This window comes from Protopterus annectens, chromosome 7.part1, assembly GCF_019279795.1.
Source record: "Protopterus annectens isolate FY-2018-M chromosome 7.part1, PAN1.0, whole genome shotgun sequence".
In the NCBI taxonomy this organism is placed as follows: Eukaryota; Metazoa; Chordata; order Ceratodontiformes; family Protopteridae; genus Protopterus; species Protopterus annectens.
This window is the reverse complement of record NC_056740.1, coordinates 56,027,917-56,055,639: the sequence shown is the minus strand read 5'-3', so window position 1 is coordinate 56,055,639 and position 27,723 is coordinate 56,027,917. Positions and strand designations below refer to the sequence as shown.

General features: G+C 39.7%; 1 protein-coding gene across 2 annotated transcripts in view; it reads left to right on the top strand.

The window, feature by feature from the left end:
• Window positions 1-23,617, top strand: part of MGLL (monoglyceride lipase) — a 1,112,320-nt gene extending 1,088,703 nt beyond the window's left edge. For both annotated transcript variants that reach the window (XM_044078543.1, XM_044078544.1), the window contains one exon: window positions 22,980-23,617. In XM_044078543.1, coding sequence (XP_043934478.1) covers window positions 22,980-23,105 — 126 coding nt within the window. In that variant the 3' untranslated portion in view covers window positions 23,106-23,617. The remainder of the gene's footprint in view (window positions 1-22,979) is intronic.
• The last annotated feature ends 4,106 nt before the right edge of the window (window positions 23,618-27,723 follow it).

The window sequence follows — 27,723 nt, the reverse complement described above, 5'->3', positions numbered from 1 at the left end:
AAGGGTGGACATACCCGGCATCTTTTCAAATTAGGACCCAACCACAACACCAAAAAGTGCTCTGTAAAGCATTTGTCCCATAGACACTCAGAAGCCATTTGTCTTAGTTTAAAATATATTCAGAAAACAAGCTCTTACAGACTTTGGCATGCAGCACTATGCAGTCAAAAGCTCCATCCTTGGATGCACATTTGCACCCCCCCCCCAAAAAAAAAAAACAAAATTAAAAAACAGAAACAAGATTTTGCTTTGGCTGCTTCTTTCTCCAAGTGGGAATTGCATGCCTCTGTTTTAGACTATTAACAAGCCAACAGATCATGCGATCTTTGTGCCTGTTCCCACTTTTGAGATCCCTTCGGAAACCAACATGTAACAGCCTTCTGGCACTTCCAATCTCACTAGTCAGATGGTTGTTCAGGTCACAAAGGGGGAGTGCAGGCTTGTGATCTTAGAAGGAGTGGACGTTATTCCAGAGATATTGGTGAATGAGGATGTCGTTTTTATGGACGTCAGTCAAAAATTGAGCACTTCATGTATGGTTTCATTAGAAACCCCCCCAAAAAAGAAAAAACAAAAATCAAAATACATTTCTTTTCCTGCTACACCTCTACGTAGACATCCTCAACAGAATTTAAAACTGCAACAGTTTTTGCCTTTGCACCCGCCTTTGCTTCTATATGTCCTAACCATTTGAAAAGGAAGGATACTTCTTCTGAGGAAGATTCTTCTTCAGAATCGGAGTCTGTGCTTCTGGACAACTTCTCTCAGTTATACCATCTTCTGGTTATGAGTCTGAATCCAAAGACACTATCATCAGACTCACCCAGAGAAGAATTTTCTTTTGGGGCACCACCTATAAGATGATACAACATTTTAATTGGGAAGGTAAATATATTTCAGAAGTGATACTGCAGTTTATTACATATGGATGTTCTCAAGCCTTCTACTATCTCTCCAGTGTCTTTCAGTTTCTATAGCTCCAGAGTTTCAGCCACCCACACACAAAAAAAAAAAAAAAAAAAAAAAAACACTGACAGGTATTATAAAATTGCTGATGGTCACAATTACCTGTACAAGAACCATACTTCTGACCCTACTGTTATTTCTGTGCATTCAGACAAGTCATTTAAACCTTTTCCACCCAGCTATGTCTTAGTAAATGAAATGAAAGCAGAGCAATGGACAAGTATGGAAAGAAAGTTTATACTTCAGCTACATAAACTTTCTGTGTGGGCCCATTATCCATTTTAACAATATATCCATGCATACTCCTAATCTTTCTGTCAGTCTGGATCAGCACTCCAAAATATAGTTTATTTTGCTTTTTCATGCCTTTAGGTGTGCAGATGATGTTGTATCTGCTTCTTCCAGGGCTGCTGCCATTGGGTCTGCTCTTATAAGATTTTTGTGGTTCAGAATCCAGTCAATTTATGAGGATGTCAAAGCCTAGCTTTTAGATGCTACTTGAATAAAGGTCAATACTTTAGGCAGAAAGGAGTAACATTGTGTATGGGGTTCAAGCAACTTTTCTTTCTCCTGCTCCAAAATTTTCAAAGAAATTACCTTCCAAACTAGGTCCTTTTTATCACAAAACATCTAATGTGATGTTTTTCTGTCTCGCCTTCATTCTTAGCAGGTTGGGTTTGGATCCGATCCTCGGATCCAACTCGTCCTTATACACCAGCTCAAGGTCTTTCACTAGCTCATGGCTATCCCCTATCCCATCATGCACTAGGAGAGCTCCCCAGATCTCATTTGCTGCTAAAACAGATCAGGTGTTCTTCTCACTGGCTCTGGCTAAGTACAGTTTCTTCTATTTGGGAAAAAAATTGCGTTTTTCTCTAGTCTATTTTTCTAGTGTGTTTTAGTATTAATAACCTCTTGGACTTACTGTTGGTGTTTTCTGCTGCTTTGTGTTTGAACTGCTGTTGGCCGTTGTTTTTTCCATAAGGCCTTCTTTCTCCTATTCTGGCTTAAAACTAAAAATTAAACAGCCCGTTTTTAGTTAGAGGGCTTTCCTTTTCCCTTTTTTTGATTCTTACAGGTTGGTTCATTTGACTTACAGAACCACCTAGACCCGTTTAACTTAGAGGGTTCCCCCCTCCCTTTCTCACTCTTTGGGGCATAGCCCATGTAAGTTAGAGGGCTCTGCCATCCTTTCCCTGGATCTGAAGGCTGTCGGTTCTGAGAGGCCTTCCACTTCAGCTCCATCTGTCTTGGTGCCAGTGGAATTTCAATTATGGAACTGGTCCCCTGAATTGGAACTGGTATCTCCAACTCTGAGATCTCCATTACATCAGCCTTCCAAATCTCCTGCCCCTTTGACTGGATTTTTCAGGAAATTGCCTGATGACGACATGGATCGGGTGGTGCAGAGACTGTTAAGTACAACAGCGCTCACCAAACTGTTATCGGATCCGACACAGAGAGCCTTTGGTGCCAATTAAACCCCCCCCTTCCATACCAATTCCTCCTCCAAGCCAACCTTGGACCTTAGAGCCGAAATGTCCATAACTGATATTGGTGGAATTGTCAGAACTGAGACCTACCACAGGATCATCAGATCTAAACATCACTCCGATATCCTTGGTTCTATCAGAACTCAGGGAGTCTAGGAGCCAACATTCTCCAGTCAGGATCAGGGAGGGGTGGGAGATCGGACAGTTGTCGGATCCGAACTTGCCTCTCAGGGCATTGGCTCGGCTGAGCACGGCTCCTTCATCAGCCTTGGAGCCATCCCCCTTGGTTGCAGGGATTCCCTTCAGTTCCTCAGAACCGGAGATTTCCTCAGATCAGGGGCGGGGGGCCTTCAAGGTGATGAGGAGAGTGCTGTCTCCACAGGCAGCTCCACTCTCAGGCCTGGACATTCTTCCCCCAAAGACACCAGTGTCTGTCTCTGTACCCTTGCATCTACAGGGATGCAGAGATCCTAAGCCTCAGGATGCCCCACAGGGTGCCCCCCCATCTTCCGAAATCTCTCCAGAGTACCCCTCTGAAGAGGTCCCTCAGAAGAAGTTATGCAAGAGGAAGCATTTAGACTCCCCACTTTGGATAATGACCTCAATGATGCCAAAGGGTCCAAACGGTCGCCTCCTGACAATGTCTCCTTTGGAGACATCTTGGAAATACTTAGAGGGGCAGCTGGAAGTCCACCAACCCTTCAATGGAGGAGTCTGTGTATCTGAAGGCTTTTGGATCTCACCCTTTCTCTACTTGAGTGTCTCCGACTTTTGACGAACTTATGGATTTAGTTTTTCGAAAGGCATGGGAGTCTCCAGATTCTGTGGAACCAATTCCTCGGAGGCCAAATAAGTTCATTACCTCCCTATCGGACAAAAATTTCCTAACAAAGCGAGTCCCAGTAGATGCTATGGTGGTGGTAGCAGCCACCAAGAAGGAACTTTCAGAGAAGTATTCTTCCGTCCATCCACTGAACAAGGAGTCTCGCACAATGGACAGATATGGAAAGCACATTTTTTCTTCAGAGTCTTTTGCGCCTAGGTCGCTGAATTACCTGACTCATTTCACAAGGTTACAGAGAGATCTCCTGAAAGAGCTAGGAGATACTCTTCAAGGTTCAGTAGCTGAAGGGGTGTCAGAAAAGGTTTTCGCTCTCTACCTTAAATTCTGTGGTCAACTCCTCTATGAGAGAGACTGATTTCTTATGCAGAGGATGAAGCACTCAGAGCAGCAGGTTCAGGAATTTCCTTAAGGGGACATTCCTGGATGCACTTGTGGGACTTTTCAGAACCCTTTAAATCTTCCTTTGTGAATGCCCCATTTGATGGGGGGTTTCCGCTCTCTACCTTAAATTCTGTGGTCAACTCCTCTATGAGAGAGACTGATTTCTTATGCAGAGGATGAAGCGCTCAGAGCAGCAGGTTCAGGAATGTCCTTAAGGGGACATTCCTGGATGCAATTGATGGCCCATCCTTGTTCAGGCCTAAAGTCAGGGACACACTAACCAGGTGTGAACAGGATGGAAAGACTCTCTCTGCCGTAGGAGTCAGTTTTTCCCTACTTATCTACCAGTCCTTACCCCATAGGTCAGAAAGGTAGTAGGAAAATGTGGTTTCAAAAATCCTAGAGAGTTTTCCAGGACACACATGGTGATTCTTCCCCCAGGGGCAGAGGGGGAACTGCTAATGGAAGATGGCAACCATGTGGCAGAGGGGGTCTGCAGAATCAGGACAACCAGGAATCTTTCCTTGGTAACCCCTTTCAGCACATCTGAATGGAGGCCCACCTGTCACTCTCTGGAGTATTACATCTCACCTTCCTTCCCCCAGCCTTTTGCTCCTTAAAGACCAAGTTGATACAATTGGCTACTAGTGTTCTCTAACCTTCTTGATTGCTCTAATAAGTATTAAGCTATCCTTATTTGGAATTCCTTTGTATAGCCGCAGACAAGATCTGGGGAGCTCTCCTAGTGCATGATGAGATAGGGGATAGCCACAAGCTAGTAAAAGACCTCGAACTGGTGTATAAGCCAGAGTCGGATCCGAGGATTAGATATGAACCCAACCTGCTAAGAATGAAGGCGAGATGGCCAACACACATGGAATGTTATGGTGAGTACATAACTTCTTTTTTAGTAGAAATGCAAAAACAATCCAGAAGGAAGTGGCAAGATAAGCCCAAGTCTGATTTTGAATGAGACAGAGGACCTTACTTAGATAAGCTTTCTAACTTCCGACTACCCCTTCTATCCCCCACCTTAGCCTGCCATCCTCCTTGCTCCCCAACAGACATTCTGTAAGACTTCCCTTGTGTAAAACGATCACAAAAGGTACTTGGGTTTTGCAAATTATTCATACAGGTACACAATGCATTGGAATCTCTATTCCTTCCCAGTATACAATTCTAGAAGTACCTCCAAATAAACAACATTGTCTGATGCCTACTATCATTTTGGACTTTTTAGGGGCACAGTAGAAGCTGTCCCCCCCTTCAAAAAGGAAAGGAATTGTGCTCCAAGTTTATTCTTTCCAAGAAAAAAAAGTACCTGGAGACAAAGTCTGGATTTTTCTGCCTTGAACAGCTTTCTGAAGGCTGAACAATTCAAGATACTAACACAACAAAATATTTTCCCTGTGATTTTTTTTTCAAAGCTTTTCTTGTTATTTTGGATCTCAGGTATGCTTACCTTCATAATTCTGTTCATCCAGACCACAGGAAAGTGTAAGATTCTATGTCTTTAGGAATTTGCTTTCAGTTTGCTGCTCTTCCATTTTGCTTTCCACTGTTCCAAGAGTATTCACAAGGAGTCTAGCCCCCACTACTGCATTCTGCAGACTCCAATGTATCCACAGATTTCTTTATCTGGATGACTTCCTAATTCTGGTAATTGTTATACAGCAAATTAATTGAGATTTACAGTTCACTGTTAACCTTTTTCAGAACCTACGATTCATTCTCAACTTCAACAAGTCCAGTCATCTTCCCTCACATTCTCTAATGTTTCAAGATCGCCATCTTAAGACATCCTACAATTTTTCCTTTAGACAAGATTCAATTCTTAACAGATTGCTTTCTATCCCTGACAAACTTTTTTTTCTTCTACCAGAGAGATTTTGAGAACCCTGGCATACATGTTATCCACAATACTATTGATTCCATTTGTCAGCCTGCATATGGGGAAAAGTCTGTGTCACCTAAAATCTGTTTGGGCACAATACCGCCTACCCATCTGAAAAGGAAGACGGATACTTCCTGTGTCATTCCCAATTTCTGTATTGGCTTTTATGAAGAAATAACTTTGATGATGGATCATTCAGATGACAATAGATCCAGGAGTTCTTTTTCTTATTTCCATGACTCTGCAAAAGATCTCAACGGATGCATCAGCCATGCCTTGGGGATCTTGTCAAAGGGGATTCAATATACTAGGACATTTGTCAAAAAGGACAGAAGACAGCATATAATCAAAAAAGAAGTGGAAGCATTGATTTTTGCTTTCCAGTCTCTCCACCACCTTTGATCCCCTTAAACTGTCCAAGTTTTAATAGACAACACCACTATTATATGGTACTTAAATGGGGAAGACCAAATCTTACCATCTGTACTGCTTGGCACTGATTATTTGGAACATGCAATTTACAGTCACTTTCTCTAAGCAGTTTACATTCCATCAGAACAAAACAGAACACATTGGCAGACTACCCAAACAGGACACGGGCAAGAGCAGACCCTCATGAATGGAGGGGGTCTTCTTTTGGATTGTCCATCAGTGAGGTACCCCAGACATAGATCGATTTGCCTGTGTGCTGAACAGTCAAGTCAGAAAGTTGATGCAAGAAAGCACGGAGAATGGACACCTTCTCCTTACCATGCAAAGGTAAATTTGTGCGTGCCTGTCCTCCCTTTCCTCTCACTCAATAGTTCCTCCTGAAAATTCATAAGGGCAATCCCAGAATTATTTTGTTGACCTTTTAGCCAGAACAACATTGGTTCTCCTTTCTCTTCCACTTAGCTAAAGACAATCACCACACATTTCTTCACAGGATGGACTTGCTCACACAGCAGAAGGGCTCTGTGATTCAACCAAACCTAAAATTACTCAGTCTCACAGTTTGAATGGTAGGCTTTTAATTCCTTTTAGGCACCTTTATTTAGAGGATTTGCTACACATAATAATGATAGCTAGAGAACCTGAAATAAGAAAATCTTATAGTTCAAAATGGAAAGATTCTCTTTTGGTGCCAAAAAGGAGGAACATATCCCTATTAAGTAGGGGTACTATGTGTCTTCAAATACTTCTGTGAGTTGCTCAGTTCTTGCTTGGCATCAACCTTTATTAAAGTTAATTTGTCAGCCATTTCTTCTTGTCTGCCAAAGAATCCACCTCTTAGTTCTTGCTGCGAGGTCAAGCAGTTCTTAAAAGTCATCCTGCACATCAGGCCAGCTAGAAAAAATGTGTTCTTGCTATGTTTTTCATAAATTAACTTTAACCCTTTGAACTTGCTTCTTCTGCATCCTTAAAGTATTGTACAAATGAAGCAAATCTTCTTGTAGCATTAATTCATTCTTTCCAGTAAAGCTCTGGAGGTTTGTAATTTAACGTCTAATGATTGCATGCTAAGTTTTTTAAGAAAATCAAGTTATGTCCTCACATTTCAAACGTTTATATCTCTGGAGCCATAAGGTGTGTTTAAGAAATGTAGATGGCAAGCTATTCAGCACAAGCAAATCTTTACAGTGGTCATGTTCATTAGATTCTACATCTTAAATTGGATTTTATAAGTCATAATAAACACTATAAATAATAATATTGTAATATTTTGCGATCAACTTAGAATGTAACAGTAATCGCTCAGTTCACATATATTGTCAGCTGCATTTTCTTTGTCTCTCTGTGCACTTTCATATGAGTCTAAGCAGTTCTGTCTATGTTACTTGGTTGTTAAGATATTTAGAAAAATATTAAAATTATGCTAATATGAATAAATGGTATAAAAAGAATAACTAATTTCTCTTTAGCAGCACTTGACAGAGGTCAAATATCATTGCAGTTACAGTGTCCTCATGTAAGCTTTAAGATTAAATCTTTCAATAGTGTGTATGTACCATAGTTTTAGCATTATTAGTATGCCTATGAAATGGTTATATAAGACACTTAGTGGCATCAGTAGGATGTAACTGCAACAGCGCCTGGAGGCATCACCAGGCTGTAATGATTTAAGATCTGTTAAGAGGATTTCTGAGTTATAATCCCTCATGTCTATTCCACCCTTTTTTGATTTTCAGGTAACCGTTAGAACTAACCCTTGCTTTATGCCACAGCAGTTACTAAGATGCCTCTGAATCATTCCTTTCACCTTCCTTCAGTTTTCCAAACTTCAGATTAAGGGAGAAAGGATACCTCATTTACCAGATGAACAAAGACAACTAAGAGTTTACTTGGACAAGTCTAAAGAGGGGAGACATCAGATAAATTGTTTCTTTCATTTGAAGGAAAAAAGCAAGATTTTCCAGTATCCAAACAGAACATTTCCATATAGATTTCTCTTGATATTTTATTCTGTCTATGGAAATGTCTCCAATGTCATATTAAAGCTCATTCTACAAGGGTTGTGGTTTCTTCATATGCTTTTTTTCAAAGGGCATGACTCAAGATCTGTGTTAGAGTCAGCTTCTTGGTCTTCCATCTACACCTTTACTAAATATTACATTTCTCTAGAGCAACAATGGGATTTGCCATAGCCATACTTCAAGGGTTGCTGGGTTCCAGTTTTATATTTCTTACCCGCTCCCAATCTTCCTCAGGTTTTGGAGATCATCCCATCTGTCAGCATTCCGGCAACAATGATCTAATGAAGAACACAGTTGTGTTAGAACTTAGCATAACAGTAGATGTTTGAATAAATCACTGTTGCAGTAAATGAACCCTCCCTCCAACCCCGCTTATTCTCCTTCATTTTCCTTTAACCAAGGTGAAATCACTTACTCTATTCTTCTCTTTCTTCTTTTTCACTCAGAATATCCTCTTTCTAGCAAGCCTCAGTGTATGTCTGGATCAAGAAAGGTCTGAAGATTTTCACAGTCATGCGTCCCTTAAGTAGCATTATGTCCTCCTCATGCATAGATCTAAGGTCAGATATACAGAGTGTCAAGAAGGAGTTCCTTTGCTTTGGTACACTATTCAGACATACAGTATCCTTGGCAGGATATGTTCCATCTGTGAGCATTACCCACTCCACCACGACCATGATCTGTGCAGATTTCTGTTGCTTTGCAAAGCATGTGGAAAATGCCCTCAAGCATAGACAGTAGCAGTGCTATATGATTGTTGCACCACTATTGTTGATGAAGTGGATCACATTTGGGGAGAATCCCTGTAAAAGTAAACCATAACACCTGTGATTACCTACCTTGTCCACAGCTGTTACTCCCTGTAAAGGCTGATGGCCGGTCTTATTCCTTTGAAATTATCTTAACCTGAGTATCCTCAATTAATAACTCAATTATTATCATCAATTACCACAATTCCCTTTTTATGTCAGATTTTAATCTGTACAAGTTGCTCATGCTACTCTTTATGTATTTTTTATTTAAATTTTACAAGAAGATCTTTGATACTAAAAAGGGAAATACAGACAAAGGCATCTAGGGATGAAAGATTTTACAATACAAAAAATACAAAAACAAAGAAGAAAAGCAGAAAAGAAGATTAGTGATGGAAAAGTGAAAGAAAAAGAAACTGAGGTTATTGATTACCTGCAAGCTGAAGGATGTAGTGTAGAAAATCTAACTCAGATAACACCACAGCAGTATAGAGCAATGGATCTCCAAATTAAGGAGAAACCAGTGGAGTAGGAAACATCTGATCAGTTGCCATATGAAGATACTTTGGAGCCTTTAATAGGAAACTAGTACAAACATTCAGTTGGAGTTGCACAGTGAGAGAAGGATCAGTAAACTGTGGCAATTCTGACGCACTCAATGTTGTGGAGTGATAGGCCAGTGAGCTCCCATATGAAAGAGCAATGGATGACACAGGATGAAACTGAAGAGAATGTGGCACAGGAAGGTGCTCTGAAACTTCCTAGAATGCTCACAGGAAATGGAGAACAAAGAGTGTGCCCTCAGTTTAGAAGAAAATGATCTAAGAGAAGAGTTGCCTGATTTAATAGAAATGGACAGATATTAAGATCAATGAAAGAAACAGACTACAGAAAGTCAATAAAATCCAGAAAGTTAGAAGTTTGATAAAACAAATGAACACAGCAATTAGGACTGTCCATAGAGATTCCTGTGATATAACAGAAGTAAATAGGATATATTACTGTGCAGCTGAAGTAATAACAGATAAAGTCTTTCCACAAAAACACGGGGTAGTAAGGGAAAGGAAGGGGAGAAATCAAATGCCATTATGGAAGTACTGAACAGAGAAAACTACAAAGCATTTAAGACAAGAAGTGATCAACAAAAATACTCAGAAAGATAGACGTGATAAATGCAATGTGCAGTATCAGAACAGATCAGGATCTATTGTGTACTATCACAAATAATAAACTAAATGTATCAGCACAGGCAGAAAAACTTAGATGATATGCAGATAAATGTAAAGGAAAAGTAAAAAATAAGCAATTTATTGATGACCCAGAAAAGTTTTATAGAGAATTGGGAAACAAGGCAAAAGGAATTGAAACATCACCAAAAAAAGATGAAATAGATACATTTTGGAGAGGAGGAGCATAGGGTGACATACAAACGTGGAGGAAGATGCACACAGGTGGATTATATCTTATGTAGAAGGGCTAGTCTGAAGGAGATTGGGGACTGTAAAGTGGTGGCAGAGGAAAGTGTAGCTAGGCAGCATAGGATGGTGGTTTGTAGGATGACACTGGTGATCAAGAAGAGGAGGAGGAGTGTGAGGGCAGCACGAAGGATCGAATGGTGGAAATTTAAAAAGGGTAATTTTGAGGTGGAGTTCAGGGAAGAGTTAAGACAGGCACTGGGTGGCAGTGAAGAGTTACCGAATAGCTGAGCAGCAGAGCTAGTAAGGGAGATGGCTACAAAGGTGCTTGGTGTGTCATCTGGAAAGAGGAAGGAGGACAAGGAGACCTGGTGGTGGAATGACGAAGTACAGGAGAGTATACAGAGAAAGAGGTTGGTGAAGAAGAAGTGGGATTGTCAGAGAGATGAAGAAAGTAGACAGAAGTATAAGGAGATGAGATGCATGGCAAAGAGAGATGTGGCAAACGCTAAGGATAAGGTGTATGAAGAGTCGTATGAAAGGTTGGACACTAAGGCGGGAGAAAAGGACCTGCACTGATTGGCTAGACAAAGGGACCGAGCTAGTAAAGATGTGCAGCAGGTAAGGGTGATAAAGGATAATGAGGGAAACATACTCGCAAGTGAGGAGAGTGTGTTGAGCAAATGGAAAGAGAATTTTGAGGGGCTGATGAATGAAGAGAATGAGAGGGAGAGAAGGTTGGATGATGTGCAGATAGTGAATCATGAAGTGCAGTGGATTAGCAAGGAGGAAGTAAGGATAGCTATGAAGAGGATGAAGAATGGAAAGGCTGTTGGTCCAGATGACATACCTGTGGAAGCATGGAGGTGTTTAGGTGAAATGGCAGTGGAGTTTTTAACTAGATTGTTTAATGAAATCTTGGAAAGTGAGAGGATGCCTATGGAATGGAGAAAAAGTGTTTTGGTACTGATTTTTAAGAATAAGGGTGATGTGCAGAGCTGTAGTAACTACAGAGGGATTAAATTGATCAGTCACAGCATGAAGTTACGAGAAAGAGTAGTGGAAGCTAGGTTAAGAAGGGACGTAATGATTAGTGATCAGCAGTATGGTTTCATGCCAGGAAAGAGTAGTGTAAGCTAGGTTAAGAAAGGAGGTGATGATTAGTGATCAGCAGTATGGTTTCATGCCAGGAAAGAGCACTACAGATGAGATGTTTGCTCTGAGAGTTTTGATGGAGAAGTACAGAAGGAGTTGCATTGTGTCTTTGTGGACTTCGAGAAAGCATATGACAGGGTGGCTAGAGAGGAGTTGTGGTATTGTATGAGGAAGTCAGTAGTGTCAGAGAAGTATGTAAGAGTGGTACAAGATATATACGAGGGCAGTGTGACAACGGTGAGGTCTGAGGTGGGAGTGACGGATGTGTTTAAGGTGGAGGTGGGATTACATCAAGGATCATCTCTGAGCCCTTTCTTAATTGCAATGGTGATGGACAGGTTGACAGACGAGATCAGATAGGAGTCCCCATGGACTATGATGTATGCAGATGACATTGTGATCTGTAGTGGGAACAGGTGGAGGAGACCCTGGAGAGGTGGAGATATGCTCTAGAGAGAAGAGGAATGAAGATCAGCAGAACTAAGACAGAATATGTGTGTGTGAATGAGAGGGAGGATAGAGGAATGGTGAGGATGCAGGGAGTAGAGGTGGCAAAGGTGGATGAGTTTAAATACTTGGGATCAACAGTTCAGAGTAATGGTGAGTATGGATGAGAGGAGAAGAAGATAGTACAGGCAAGATGGAGTGGGTGGAGAAGAGTGTCAGGAGTGATTTGTGACAGACGAGTACCAGTAAGAGTGAAAGGAAAGATCTACAAGAGGGTAGTGAGACCGGCTATGTTATATGGGTTGGAGACAGTGGCATTGACAAAAAGGCAGGAGTCAGAGCTGGACGTGGCAGAGTTAAAGATGTTAAGATTTGCACTGGGTGTGACAAGGGATAACAGGATTAGGAACAAGTATATTAGAGGGTTAGCCCAGGTTGGAAAGTTTGGAGATAAAGCCAGAGAGGCTAGATTACATTGATTTGGACGTGTGTTGAGGAGGGATGCAGAGTATATTTGGAAAAAGATGCTAAGGATGAAGCTGCCAGGTAACAGGAAAAGAGGAAGGCGATAAGGTTTATGGATGTGGTGAGAGAGGACATGCAGGTGGTTGGTGTGACAGAGCAAGATGCAGAGGACAGGAAGAAATGGAAACAGTTATCTGCTGTGGCGACCCCTAATGGAAGCAGCCAAAAGAAGAAGAAGAAGATCTATGAAGATCCTGTGGAACATAACAAAGATGCTAAATGGATAGAAGAAGTAAAAGAAAGAATAAGAAGCTTAAATATACAAGATATGAAATGGGATGAAGTAACAGCCAGAGAGATTGAAACAAAGCTAAGAAAAGCTCCTAACTGGAAAACCCCAGACCCAGATGCAATACCTAACTTCTAGCTAAAAGTGTTAACATCTTTACATGCAGATTTAGCCATGAGTAAGAACTATTTATATACGCACCCCGAACAGACACCAGCCTGGTTAACAAGAAAAACAATACTCCTACTTGAGTGAACCTGCAAGCTATCCTAAAATTGGGTCTATATTAATTCCGCGAAAGACATGTTCATAGAATAGGGGCGAACAACAACCACCGAAAATCACTTCATTGAAACATGGAATTTTTCCCATGGTTCACAAACACTTGGCCATCACCTAATCTTTGCCCTTTTCCCCACTGTAGTGCAATCTCAGAGTTGGTATATATAGTTAGGGGGGGTGGAGGGCACAGCCTCCCCCACTTTGATGGATTTGATTTAGTTTGTTGTGTGTTCTGAATGGCTGGTGGGCAAGTGTTTGCGAACTGTGGGAAAAATTCCACGGTTCAATGAAGTGATTCTCAGCTGGTTGTTGTTCACGGAAGACATATTCGATGCACACATCTTTCGTGGAATTAATATAGACCTCTAAAAACTATAGACCAATAACTTGCCTTCCGACTGTGTATAAACTATACATGGAATTGATGTAGAAGGAGTTTATAGTCATTTAGAAGAAAACTCAATCATAGCAATACAACAAAAGGGTAATCAAAGAAAGTCATATGAAACAGAGGATCATTTGTTGTTAAATAAAGCCATAATGGAGAACTGTGAAAAGAAGAATCTAAGTGTGGTATGGATAGAAAAAAGTATTTGAAAGTATCCCACATTCGTGGATAAAAGAGTGCTAAAAATGTATAAGATACACCCCGCACTGATCGATTACATTACACGACCATGAAACTGTGGTAAATCACTTTGTAGTTAAGCCATGGTAAATGACAAATTATTATTCCAGGGATAAAAATTCAAAGGGAAATATTCCATGGTGACTCTGTCACTGCTGCTCTTTTATCTTGCCCTTAACCCATTAAGCTGTCTCCTTAACAGATAAGGTCATGGATACAATTTGGCTTCCAGAAAACAACAAAGTGTAATAACGTCTCATCTTCTTTTTGTAGATGATTTAAAATTGTATAGTTCATCAGATGAAGAACTGAAAGCACCACTGCAACTGGTCTTAACTTTTTCAGATGATATAAGAATGTAATTTGGGCTTGATAAATTTGCAAAAGCAACCTTTAAAGCAGGAAAGCTTAAGCACCAAGAAAACATTAGTTTGGGACAAGAATGTGATATAAAAAACTTGAGCAAGAGGAGGATGTATAAATATTTGGGAACTGATGTAGGATCAGCAGTAAAACATGAACAAATTTGAGTAAAACTTCAGAATATTTTAGAAAACTAAATTATTACTGAAAACAGCATGTGCATCTAGGAACAAAGTCCAAGCTATAAACCAATTTGCTCTTCCTGTCCTAACTTACAGTTTTGGAGTGACTGACTGGCCCCAAAAGGTGTTAGATAGGTTGGACAGGAAAACAGAAGAAATACTTCATGCTCATCAACTTATTTCTAAAACTCATTGCATACCATGACTATATATTCCCTGTTCTGAAGGAGGTATGGGCCTCCTTGAAATTCATCACATGTATAGTTATGCAGTCATGAGACTGCATAAATATTTGCTGACCTCACAAGACCCAAAAGTAGTGAAAGTTTTGGAACATGAGAATAAGTCTAAGTTGACTTCCCTGCTTAGTTTAGCAGAAGCATATCGACATCAAGCAGGAATGGAAACCAAACCAGAAGTAGATAAAAATCTGGCAGCAACTGAATGTGCCAAAAAACACAAGAAAGAATTTAAGGTGAAGGATCAGATGAGAAGACAAGAAATGTGAAAAATGCATAAATATAGCTGCAAGTATAGAAAACTGTTGGGACAACTTCATGTTGATCAGAATCGAATCCAGTAATGGTTAAGGAGAGGGGAATTTAAACCAAAAGATGAAAGGTTAATATTGGTGGCCCAAGACAGAGAACTATGAACATGTTAGTTTATAAAGTCCATTTAACATGTGAGAGAAAGAGACAAATGTAGGTTTTGTAAAACAGAATTGGAAACAGTTGCACATCTTGTAGCAGAAGGACCGTATACTGAAAGCCATAATAATGTGACAAGACTGTTGCACTGGGGACTGTGCAAACATTATAATATTAAGGTAACTGAAAAACTGAAAACATGAGCCACAAAGCATTGTAGAAAATGGTGAAGTTTATATCACATGGAATCACCAATTGCCAAAGGTTCAAAAATAGATGAGACAAAACCAGATGTAGTAGTCCATGAAAAGAAGACAAAAGTGGCATTGACCATTGAAACCGCTACACCCAGTGACTCTATTGTCTTATATATAGACATACACAATCTCATAAAATACCAGGATTTGCAAGCAGAAACGAGGGCACTGTGGAAGAAGGATGCCCAGACAGTTCCAATAGTAGTAGGAGCAATGGGTCTTATAAAAAAAGAATTTACAGTCGTACTTAGATATGTTACTGATACATGTAACTTCATATGAATTGGAGAAGGAGCCATTATTAGGCACATTGCGGGTGCTGCGAAGAACACTTCTGGAAGACTGAAACAGTACTAATTTCATGAACTTTAATCATACTTTGACTTAGGAATGGGGTCCATTCCCATCATGGTATTAGAAACCTAAAAAACTTTGAGAAATTAAAAAAGCTGAAGAATAACCACAGATGATTGCCTAATGAAACAGGAAATGCTCAAAATATGAGAAGAATAAGTCTAAGGTGACTTCCATGCTTAGTTTAGCAGAAGCATATTGGCATCAAGTGGGAATGTAAACCAAACCAGAAGTAGACAAAGGTCAGGCAGAAATTGAATGTGCCAAAAAAACAAAAGAAAGAATATAAGGTGAAGAATCAGATGAGAAGGCAAGAAATGTGGAAAATGCATAAATATAGCTGCAAGTATAGAAAACTCTTGGAACAACCTCATGTTGATCAAGATCAAATGCAGGAATAGTTAAGGAGAGAGGAATGTAATCCAAAAGATGAAAGGTTGATATTAGTGGCCCAAGACAGAGGACTACGAACACATTAGTTTACAAACTCCATTTAACATGTGGGAGAAACAGACAAATGTAGGTTTTGTAAAATAGAATTAGAAACAGTTGCACATTATGTTGCTGTTTGTGATATACTAATGGTAGAAGGACTGTATACTGAAAGGCATAATAATGTGACAAGACTGTTGCACTGGGGATTGTGCAGACATTATGGTACTGAAGTAGCTGAGAAGTATTGGAAACATGAGCCACAAAGCACTGTAGAAAATGAAGAAGTTTATATTGCATGGGATCACCCATTGCCAACAGTTCAAAAAATAGATGCAAGAAAAACAGATGCAGTAGTCCATGAAAAGAAGACAAAGAGTGGCATTGATCATTGAAATTGCTATATCCAGTGACTAGAGTGTCTTACGTATAGAGAGACACAGTGTCATAAAATATCAGGATTTGCAGGCAGAAATGAGGGCAATGTGAAAGAAGGATAACAGATAGTTCCAATAGTAGGAGCAATGGGCCTTATAAAAAAGAATTTACAATCATACGTATATGTTACTGATACATGTAACTGCATATGAATTGGAGAAGGAGCCATTACTAGGCACACTGTGGGTGCTACAAAGACCATTTCTGGCTAGCATCAAAGACTGAAACAATACTAATTTCATTACCTTTAATCATACGTTGACTTAGGAATGGGGTCCATTCCCATCATGGTATTAGAAACCTAGAAGACTTGGAGAAATTAAAAAAAGGGAGAAATTAAAAAGGCTAAAGAATAACCACAGATGATTACCTAATGAAACAGGAAATGCTCAAGAGAGCTGACCAAAAAAGACTGATCTTTTAGATCGAATCTCAAAGAAAAAAAATGAAAAAAAGTATTTTATGCAGGAGCATCACAGTACGCGCCACTCCCTTTGATAATTATATATACCAATTCTGAGATCATGCAACAGTGGGGAAAGGGTAAATTCCCAGCCCTGCTATACCATGATCTCTGACACATAGCAGTAGCATGACAGCCAGAAAAAAAAAACAACAAAAATGAACATTCAGTCTTTGGAGCATTCAATCTTATGAACTACAACCCCACAAACAAATGGATACTTCAAGCATTTGGCCAGAATTATTCTACAGAGTTCCAGGAGAAGCTACAGATGCATTTAATTATACAAACACCAGCATATCAAATTAACTAGGCTGTTCAATTAATGCTCCTGTTCTAACAAAGAAAGCAATTTAGCTTGTGCCTGCCAAGTAAACAGTCCAATACTTCTATTCTAGATTATTCACAGTTCCCAAAGAGAACAATTCTTAAAGACTTATCAAGATGAAGAAATTTATAAACACAAAACCATTCAGAATGGTGATTCTGAAATCATTCCTACCTTTTATAGCTGCAGGTTAAGTAGACCGATACGCTGGATATGGAATACATGTACTTGCACATTCCATTAAGCCATCTCACAGAAATCATTTCAACTTTTGGACAGACCATATCATTTTTAATTTTCAGACCTGCTATTTTGTCTACCCACAGCTCCCACATAATTTATTAAATGTTTACCTCCAGTATTTACATACCCCAGGAAGCAAAACCTAGCCATCATTATTTATCTGGGCAATTGTCTCACAGTGGCCTAGTCAAAGGAACTCTCAATGCTGTACATTAGTCTAACAGTTTCACTATGCAGTCCCCAAGAGTTACAGTAAATTACAATAAATCTCTGACTCCTTCTATTTCAGTAACCTTCCTAGTAACATTTTGTTTCTAACTCAACAAAACAGAGATCCAGTTGTGCTGCCAGACTTCTATCAACAATAAGCTATAGTGGCAAGAAATGTTCTGAAGGTTTAAGAGAAAATGCTCTAATATATCAAGGTTCACATATGTGCAGTTTCTGTTTGTTCCAGGTTCTGATCTATCCTCTCTTTGCAGCAAATCTAACACCTTCCTTAAAGGTATGTCAGTGTAAGAATTACAAGGACACATATTTTACCCCATGAGATTTGAACTTCATTATGGCAAAGCTTTTACCTTCATTTTAACCAGCGGACACAACAGTGATATAATGTCTTTCTTGGAAATTGTTTTTCAGGGAGACTCATTTTTGATTTACAAGCAGCTGCTGTGTAGAAACTACCTTATGCCATATTCCATAATGAAAAGATGTCTTAATACCTAATCCTTCCTTCATGCCAAAAGATGCATCAACAATGGCTGTGAAACAATATAAAGGAGGGTGGCCAGGACAGAAACTGGCACAGACAGAAGTGGTAAGGCTGGAGCTAAAAGAGCACGTTAGTGCAATCGTAGAAACCAGTAATTCAGAGACACATTAGCTCAAATGAGGAAGAAAACTTCATTATCAGCTAATCTGTATGCCTCCAAATTGCTCAGTGATTACCACAAGTGCTTCCCTTGCCATAATCAGCACTGCCAGCCATTGCATTGTGTTAGCACAGGCGCTTCATTCACCTCCCCCACAAACACACACACATGGACAAAATGTCATGTGTCTTTCCTGTCCCTGAGTTTACAGAATGTCCCCAGTTTGTCACTGCCCCTTGTAAGTCACAGGTGATTACAGTCGTTCAGTAATACTAGACATTGGAGTTGCATTCTTCTTATTGTTCAGCAAATGCTTCTGAATATTAAGACCTGTTGTTCTATTAACTTTTTAAGAAGAGTAGAGTAACATCTAAAAAGACTTCCTGGTGCCATCTACTGCTCCTCTCAGGCTGTGTTTGGAAGTCTTGGTACTGCCAGTGTATGTCATCAACCATTACAATCAATCAGTAATGCCTGGGATTAGAGTTTCATGCTTTTGTGTCCATATTTTGATCAGCAGAACCTGATTTCTACTACCATTTCAAGTGGATTAGAAGTAATATGAAAGACTGTCCTTTGTGTCTAGAGTCTCCCACTCCCACCCCATTATTGCAGAAATTGCTCCTTGTTCATAGGTTCATGGGTTCATTGATTCATAGGTAGGTACTAGGCTATCAGCCCTAGGGCCTATACAAGCTTAGCCATAACGATTCCCTGGCTATTGCTTCCCACAAATATTTACTTTCCTGGACCTCTGTCTAGCAGGTCTACTGATGTGATCCCCAGGGTGAATTTCCTATCTCTCATCCAATTGTCAAGGTTCCTCTTGAAGAGGGCCAGTGAGGTGCTCTGCCTGACATGTATGGGCAGCCTATTCCAGAGTATGGGGAGTGTCTGGGTCAGGAACCTATCCCTTCAGCATTTTCTATTCATCATGATGAAAAGGTTAAGATCCTGGAGCGTGTGGCTCGGAGGGATTGGGATTTCTTTAAGTGTAGTATGTCCAACAACTCTGGGTTTGACATGGCCTTGTATGTTAGGCAGAGATCACCTTTGAGTAGGAGATCTGCAACCGAGTATAGCTGGAGTTTCTTTAGATGGTCAGCATAAGGCATCTGCTTTATGCCTGTGATTCTTTTTGTGAGGTATTTCTGTGGCCTTTCTAGTTGTTGCAGATGACTTGTTAGGTACATATGAAAAGGGGCATTGTATTCTATAATCGGTCTAATGAGGGATGAGTGCAGAGGGACAATGACCTCCTTTTTCCTGGATGAAACTCCCTTAGTGATGAGGTGTGCCACATAGAAGGATTTTCTAACTATTGTGGCTATGTGGTTATCAAAGGTGAGACCACTGTCCACCTGTGTCCCTAGGTCTCTTACCACACTTTTGGTGTTTTGTGTACTGCCACCTATGTGGTAGTTCACAGGTATGTGGTTTTTCCCAAAGGGTACAACTATACATTTTTTGGCGTTTAGCTTGAGCCCATGGCTATGGCACCAGGCATCTGTTTTGGTAAGGCCCTCTTGTAGTATATCCACATAATTTGGGGATTCAGTAATGGCTCCCAGCTTGCAGTCATCTGCAAACTTTGTAAGCCAGAGTCCCTTAATGTTGGCCTGTACTTCAGAGAAGTTGATGCCAAACAAGAGTGGTCCCAGGACAGAACCCTGTGGTACACTACTTGTCACTTGTCTGGAGCTGGATTTGGAGCCAGCTACTTTTACAGTGTGTGTTCTGTCAGTAAGCCAGTTTGCAACCCATTGAGTAATGTAGGGATTAATGCCCAGCTTCATAAGTTTATCTATGATTCCAGAGTGGGGGATAGTGTCGAAACCCTTGGCAAGGTTGAAGTAAGCTGTGTGAACCACCTTACCCTTGTCCATAGCTCTGGAGACTGATTCAAAGAAGTTGATCAGGTTCAGGAGACAAGATCGGCCCTTCACGAACCCAAACAGGGTGGGGTCCAGTGTTTGAAGGTTGCCAATGTCTTTGTTTATAAGTTCCATGATAATAATATTCTTGGAGAGTGCGGTTTCTTACCTGAGTGGCTGTGATTACCTGAATTTGGCATTCTTTTGGTATTGAGATGGGCCCTTTAGGAGTTGAGAGCAGGGTGAAGTTGGCACTGAATCTGTCTGCCAGGATATTATCAATATCCTTGGGATCAGTATATCTAGTGCCATTCTGCTCTAGCTCAGAGCAGATCTGAGTATTGCCATTTAAATTCTTGACATAGCTATAGAATGCCTTGTGGTTGTCTTTGTTATCTTTGGCAATTTTGTTTTCGTAACTAGCTTTGGAAGATTTTATGAGGGATTCAGGTTTCAGTCCTGGGTCCTCTGCTGTTTGGTATCTACTTCTCTGAAGTACAGGCTAACACAGAAGGTCTTTGGCTAACAAAGTTCGCAGATGACTGCAAAGTAGGAGCCATAATCAAAACTCCTAACGATGTGGACATCCTACAAAAGAGCCTCACTGAGACAGATGCCTGGTGTCAAAGTCATGGCCTCAATCTCAGTGCCAAAAAGTGCATTGTCATCCCTTTTGGTAAAAATTCTGTACCCATGAACTACCACATAGGTGGTAGTCTACTTAATACCGAAAGTGTGATATGAGACCTTGGGACACAGGTGGACAGTAGTCTCTCCTTTGATAATCACATTGCCACAGTAGTTAATAAATCCTTCTACGTGGCACACCTCATCACAAAAGGTTTCTCATCCAGGAAAAAAAGAAGTCTTTGTTCCCCTCTACCATTAGACCCATTATAGAGCACAATGTTCCTTTTGGTATGTACCTCACAAGACATCTACAACAACTGGAAAAGCCGCAGAAATACCTCACAAAGAGGATTACTGGCCTCAAACAGATGCCCTACGCAGACCGTCTAAAAAAACTTCAGCTTTACTCTGTCGAATATCACCTACTCAGAGGCGATCTCTGTCTAACATACAAAGCTATATCAAACCCAGAGCTGCTGGACATGCTCCACTTAAAGAAATCCCAGTCTCTCCGAGCTACATGCTCTATGGACCTAAACCTTGTCACCACAATAAACAGAGCATGCTGGAGGGATAGATTCCTGTCCCAAAGACTTCCCATACTCGGGAACAAACTACCTATCTATATCAAACAGAGCTGCTCATTAGCACTCTTCAAGAAAAATCTTGATGGTTGGTTGGGAGATAGGAAATTCACCCCAGGGATCACTTCTGTGGCTCTGCTTGACAGGGGCACAGGAAAATAATTTTCTTGGGTGGCAAAAGCCAGGGTACCATTTGGCTAGGCTTATATAGGCCCTAGGGCCAATATCCTAGTCCCTACCTATGAACCTATGATCTCAGCTTTCTACTGAGGCTGGTGAGGGAGTTTTTTGAATTCTGGGTTCTTCCACTTTTCTGCAACAGTTTCTTCCTTCTGTTGTACAACTTGTTTACGACAGGGGACCCCCAGATTGGCTTCCTTTTTTTAGAGGACAGCATCTTGGTTCTATTTGGGATGGCTCAGTCCATTCACGAGTGAATGTGCTCGTACAGCACCTTAGTGTAGGATTCAGCAGTTGAACTTCCAGTTCCCATCTGCATGGGTGTCATGAAGTTTGTTACTTCTGACTTAAGAAGCATGAAGTTGACTTTGGAGAAGTTTTTTACGGAAGTTTCCTTAAAGGGGGGTGGCGGTGGGATGTGGATGTCAAGGGTGGTTAGCTTATGGTCTGATCGGACCAATGAGGGGGTGACCACTGGTGTGGAGCATCGATCTCCCATGTTGGTAATGACCAGATCTAGAATATTGAAACCCCTGGTGGGACTATGAATTAGTTGTTCTAGGGCTTTGGAATTTATGAATTCCAAGAACTGGTAAGCAAAGGTGTTGTTACAGGAGTTTTCCCAGTTAATGGTAGGGTAGTTGAAATCACCCAGTATTAGGGTGTTTGGTTGTATATTAATATTTTCCAATATGTTTAGAAAGGTGTAGTGAGAATCTTGGGGCATGGTGGGGGATCTGTAGCAAGCTACAATTTGTATTGCAGTCTTACCTAGTGTTAGTTGCACCTGTAGAATTTCAGATGCATTGTGTTGGGCAACCAGCCTGGAGATGTGAATATCTTTGGTGAATATGGACACTCCTCCACCTTTAGTGTTTCGGTCCTGGTTTGGTGGTCGAAAAGTGTGGTATGAGTTGTAGCCTGGTATTGCAGGGCTGCTCTCTGGAGCTTTGAGCCAGGTTTCAGTTACTGCACAGATATCAGTGTTCTCCATTTTTAGGAGAGCCTTGAGAGAGTGCATCTTGAGGTATAGACTTCTAGCATTGAGTAGCATTACCCCCCCCCCCCACACACACACACACACACACACACACACACACACACACACACACACACACACACACACACCCTACATCAAACACCCCCCCACTCAAACACAGTCATGAATTTGTTCACCCTCACAGCCATGTATACACACACACACACACACACACACACACACACACACACACACACACACACACACACACACACACATCCGATACACACACACACACACACACACACACACACACACACACACACACACACACACACACACGCACACACACACACACACACACGCACACACACGCACACACACACACACACACACACGCACACACACACACACACACACACACACACACACACACACACACACACACACACACACACACACATCATGCCATATTGTCAGACTGTGAAAGATTCTGACCTGTATAGAATCTAACAATCTGGATTGGAAACCAGTGTTCTGAATATTTGTGGACAATATCTGATGGGAAAAAAACTGATTTTAATAAATTAGCTAAGCAATTTAAAACATTATTTTATGAGCAGTCATGTCTTAAGAACTGAATTCATTTTTTAGATATTTTTAATATTCTGTTTACATTTCAGATCTATGAAGGTGCCTATCATGCTCTCCACAAAGATCTTCCAGAAATTATTAATGCTGTGTTCAAGGAAATTGGAAGCTGGATCATGCAACGTATACCAAAAGAACAAGAGAAGTCATCTCCTTAAGAGTTCTGTTTTTCATTTGGTTGATGGCTAAATCAATGTTTACAACACACATTTTATTGCTACGTTTTAAATTTAAAAAGTTCTTATATAAATATATATATGTATGTATGATATATATATGTATAGAGAGAGAGATGTTTTTAGTATTTCAGAAAATTTGATTCACTTGTATGCAAAATGTATATACAGTCTTGGGCAGAGAGAATATTTACAACTGGTTTTCATTTAAAGATTTTCTTAATATTGAATAACAACTGATTATATAAATATATACATATATAAATAAATCACAGATCTGTTACTTTATTTTTAATTGATTTTTTGATGAAAAACTTCATATATACTAGAAGCTTTATACGGTACTTTCTAGAAGATCTCTTCAGAACTGTATGCTATGAAAGGAAACTATATTAGAAGTACATTTGTGACAAGCTTTTCAAGTCATTGTGCTTTTATGCTTGACATTCACCATCAAGATCACATACACCATTTGAATAAACTTGTTTCTTTTAGTTTTTGTGTTAGCTGAAGTCCTGTGTTTTGAATATGTTTGCAAAACAAGACTATAGCAAGTCCAACTGTTTTGCGTAGAATATCTAGCAGCATCAGTGATGGTGTGTTTGTTGTACTATTGTTCTGTACTATTCAAAAGGGATGGGTCTTCACTTCTTCTCTTCAACCATGACTTTTTTGTAGCATATACAAGGAAGATGGGAAGATTAAGGATGGAGTTAGTGACTCACCATAACAGTAAGTAGCATAATAAGATTATATCAAAATGTGGTGGCATCTTCATGTTAAAGAGTCATGTTGAAAAACCTTTACAAGAGCTTTGCTGCACAAGAGTGTTGCAAGATACTAAGCCAAGGAATCAAGTAAATGTTAAATTCTGCAGCAACAGGAGAAGTATTGCTGAGAATGAATAAATGAATGAGGGAAATGAATGAATGACTAAACAAATGGATGCGTGAATGAGGGGACCATCTAAAGAGTTAAGTGCACTGACATGAAGTGCATAAACAAAATAGCAATAAGTAATGATGCATCTCTGAAGAGATTGTCTGTAAAACCTTCTGTTACAGGTAATGAGGCAATTTTCCTTAAGGTTTTATCTATTTTCTATGTAGCAAGAATGCAGTGGGTGGTTGCTTTGCATTGCACCCCTAAGATGGTGATAGGTTTAAATTCCATGGTACTCCATGGAGTAAATAACATATTCTTTTAATAGTGCCTATGCAAAATTTTTATCTTGTGTGAAATTCTGTTTGCAATTTGAATTAATTCCAGATACAAAGGCCAGAGACACTAGGAGTCAACAGTGGAAACTATTTGGGGTACCCCAACAGTTGAGGATAGAATGAAAATGAACAACACAGATGGAGCATTATAGTAAGTACATAACTTCTTTTTTATGACCAAACCCAAATTGCAGCATCGAAATTCAAACTCTTAAAACCACAAACAATCTACTGGAATAATGGCAAATACAGGAATGTAATTTCATATTTTAGCACTTTTGTTCTTTATTCTATGCTAGAACCTCATCAGAAACGTGTGTAGAAAACCACAAAGTAAGTTTAAAAACCCATTTTGAGGTCATATTACTTGTTCTGGCAAATCAGAACAAAAAATCAATTTATGAATGAACAGTTCCTTAAAGTCATATGGTCAACAAGATCAGTAAACATCCACCATTGATTAATGAATAAAAAATCCATTTAAAATGTACATAAATGTTCCATAAAAATAACAAGTAAATTCATTCAATAAACAAGTCCACTAAAGTTAAAAGAAAGTTGTTATATTATAACCTCTGTGCAACCAAAAAAACATTTTAAATTAATGTATTTGTGTAAACCTGTTTTTTGTCAGCTGCTAGCCATATTTGCCATTCGGCTTCATGACATTCTAATAAAACATTGTGATTTCCTATAAAGTTATCCAAATCCACTTTATCTAAAGCAAAGAAGTTAAACTTCTTAAAATTCACACAAGAAATTGCAAGCTTCGCTAGTGCATCGTTCACATCTTTTTTTCCCTATTGATAAAACGTGTTCATAGATTATACACTTTGGCTACCACCATGGGTGAACAAATCCAAGTTTCAATTCAGAACAGAGAACAAACCCTGGTATTATCTCCAGCTCCTTTCATCCTGAATCCCCCTGACAGTAACACTGTCATAGTGTTCATTCATAAACTGATTTTTTTTGTTCTGATTTGCAAGAACAAGTCGTATGACCTCAAACTGGGTTTTTAAATTTACTTTGTGTTTTTTTATACACATTTCTGATGAAGTTCTAACATAGAATAAAGAATGAAAGCACTAAAATCTGAAATTGTATTACCGTGTTTGCCATAATTCCAGTAGATTGTTTGCGGTTTTAACTTCTTTTTTTAATTTCAGTGTTTCTGGTGCTAATGTTTGTTGTTTGTACTCACAGGTATTGTATATGTTGGTTGAGTTTGAAAATACTTCAGCTGGATCAGTGTTCTACCCTGGTTAACAAATAATAAATAAAATAAAATAGAATAACAAAATCAAATAAAATAAATAATGAATAAGCAGCATCCATTGCCAGCAAACAGGGAGCAGCTACGAACAACTATGATAATTCTTTTAGTTGTGTCATATGGAGTCTTCATATATCAAAACAGATTACATTGTGCATTTCATTTATATTTGTATCCCAAGTAACACTTCACAGATGTTTCCTTACATGACTTCTGAGAGTAAACAGTTCAGCAGCTAGAAGACAGCAACAAAACTGTATAATGTTTTCAAGTTGAGCTGTCCCACTGCCACAGAAGCAATACATTGGTCTGTGCTGACAGTCATTTAGGTTTAGGAGCAAACTCAGGTTATGAAAGGAGCATCTACATGGAACAGAATGAAGCAAACATTGGGCAGATTTCATGTTCTGGGGGAAAGGGCTAGGGGCCTACTGTAAACTGTACAACTCCTGGTGGAGGTCAGGTGATCTAGTAGCTCAGCACTACCACAAAGAAGATGGACAAATGACTGATGACCTTGCATATGCCACATAAACGTCTGTGATAACTATTTCTGAATTTGCTGCATACCATAACTCTCCCAGGAAGTGTAAATTGACTGGCTACCACTTAATGAAATTGATAGCCTTACTAATCCATCTTCTCAGATGCAGTGCTCCCCAGTCATCACATTTTGAAGTGGAAAAGGTTCTACTATCTGAGATTCTAAAAGATCTGCTTGTAAAGGGTCACATCTACAATTACTAGTTGGGAGCATTGGGGTAACTTTCAGCATAGGCAAGAAGTCTCTGTGTAGTTAAAGTGAGATGAAAGCACTAACTAGAGATTTTACCCTATTTTATTCTTCATTAAATTGGTGTTTTCCATTTGGAGTTTGCAACTTTTTCTTGGTATTTTGTATACAGTTTGCTGCTTTGAGGAGAAAACTTTGCAGATGTTGTCAGAAAGGTAGTGCAATGTAGTCTGTTACATTTACACTATGACTCTCAACAGTCCAGATTTTCACAGAACATCCAGATTATTGTTTCACATTTTTGGTTTGTTCATCATAAAATCTGTCATTTTCAGATAAACCACCAAGGTTTGAAGTCACTAAATAATGACATACATTTGAGTTTCAGAGTTCATGTGCTTCAGAAAAACAGATGCTAACACATCCTGTTATTCTAGCAGCAAAGTTTATTTGTGGAAGTTGGGGACACATTGCCAGTATGGACAGTGGACAGAAACAAATCTTTTATTTCTGATGCTATAATTTGCTGGTGAATACTGGTGGATTTTATTGCCTGGAGATAGAGCTGACCTTAACTTTGGCCTGGACTGTTTAACAGTTGCAAAGGTTGGGTAACGTGCCACTCTGTCACTTAACTGGTTTGTCTTTTTTGGAGTATTGGAGCATAATCACTGCGCTCCATGCATTACATGTCTTTTTTCAACCTTTATGTAAAAGTTGCAAAATTCAAGACTGACCCTTCAGTCAGTGCTTGCACTGCTTCCAGACAATTGTTTTATGGTAACACTGGATCTCAAAAGTTCCTTACTATCACATACCCATTGCTCACAATTTCATAAAATTTCTAAAGTTTGCCGTATCTGGATCTTAGGGCTGCATCTCAAGTGTTCACAAAGTGTCTAGCACCAATGGCTGCTCACTGCAGATTGCAGGACATCCACATTTTCCTTATTTAGAGGACTTGCTTATTTCTGAAGTCTTCTCCCAGATGTTTGGGGTCCATAACAAAGGTATCCAACCATCTTTCACATCTGGGATTTCACTTGAACATTCAAAAGTCTTGTTTCACACCCTCTCGTGAAATTGTCTTTTTGGAATGTCTGAAAGATGCTTTCAAGGAAATGTCCTCCCTTCCAAAAGAAAAAGTAATAACTTGCCAGTAGATCTTTCTGAGTTTTTCACAACAGCTTTAGGCTCCTGCAATAATATTTCTCAGGATTGTAGGTCTCATGGCATCATTGATCCTCCTGACACCACTTGCCAGATTACACATGACAAAAATCCAATGGTACCTAAAAATTCTTGGACTCAGCACCAGCATTTAATGGACTCTCAGATTCCCATGATGGTGTTTGTAAGGTGAGAACTGCA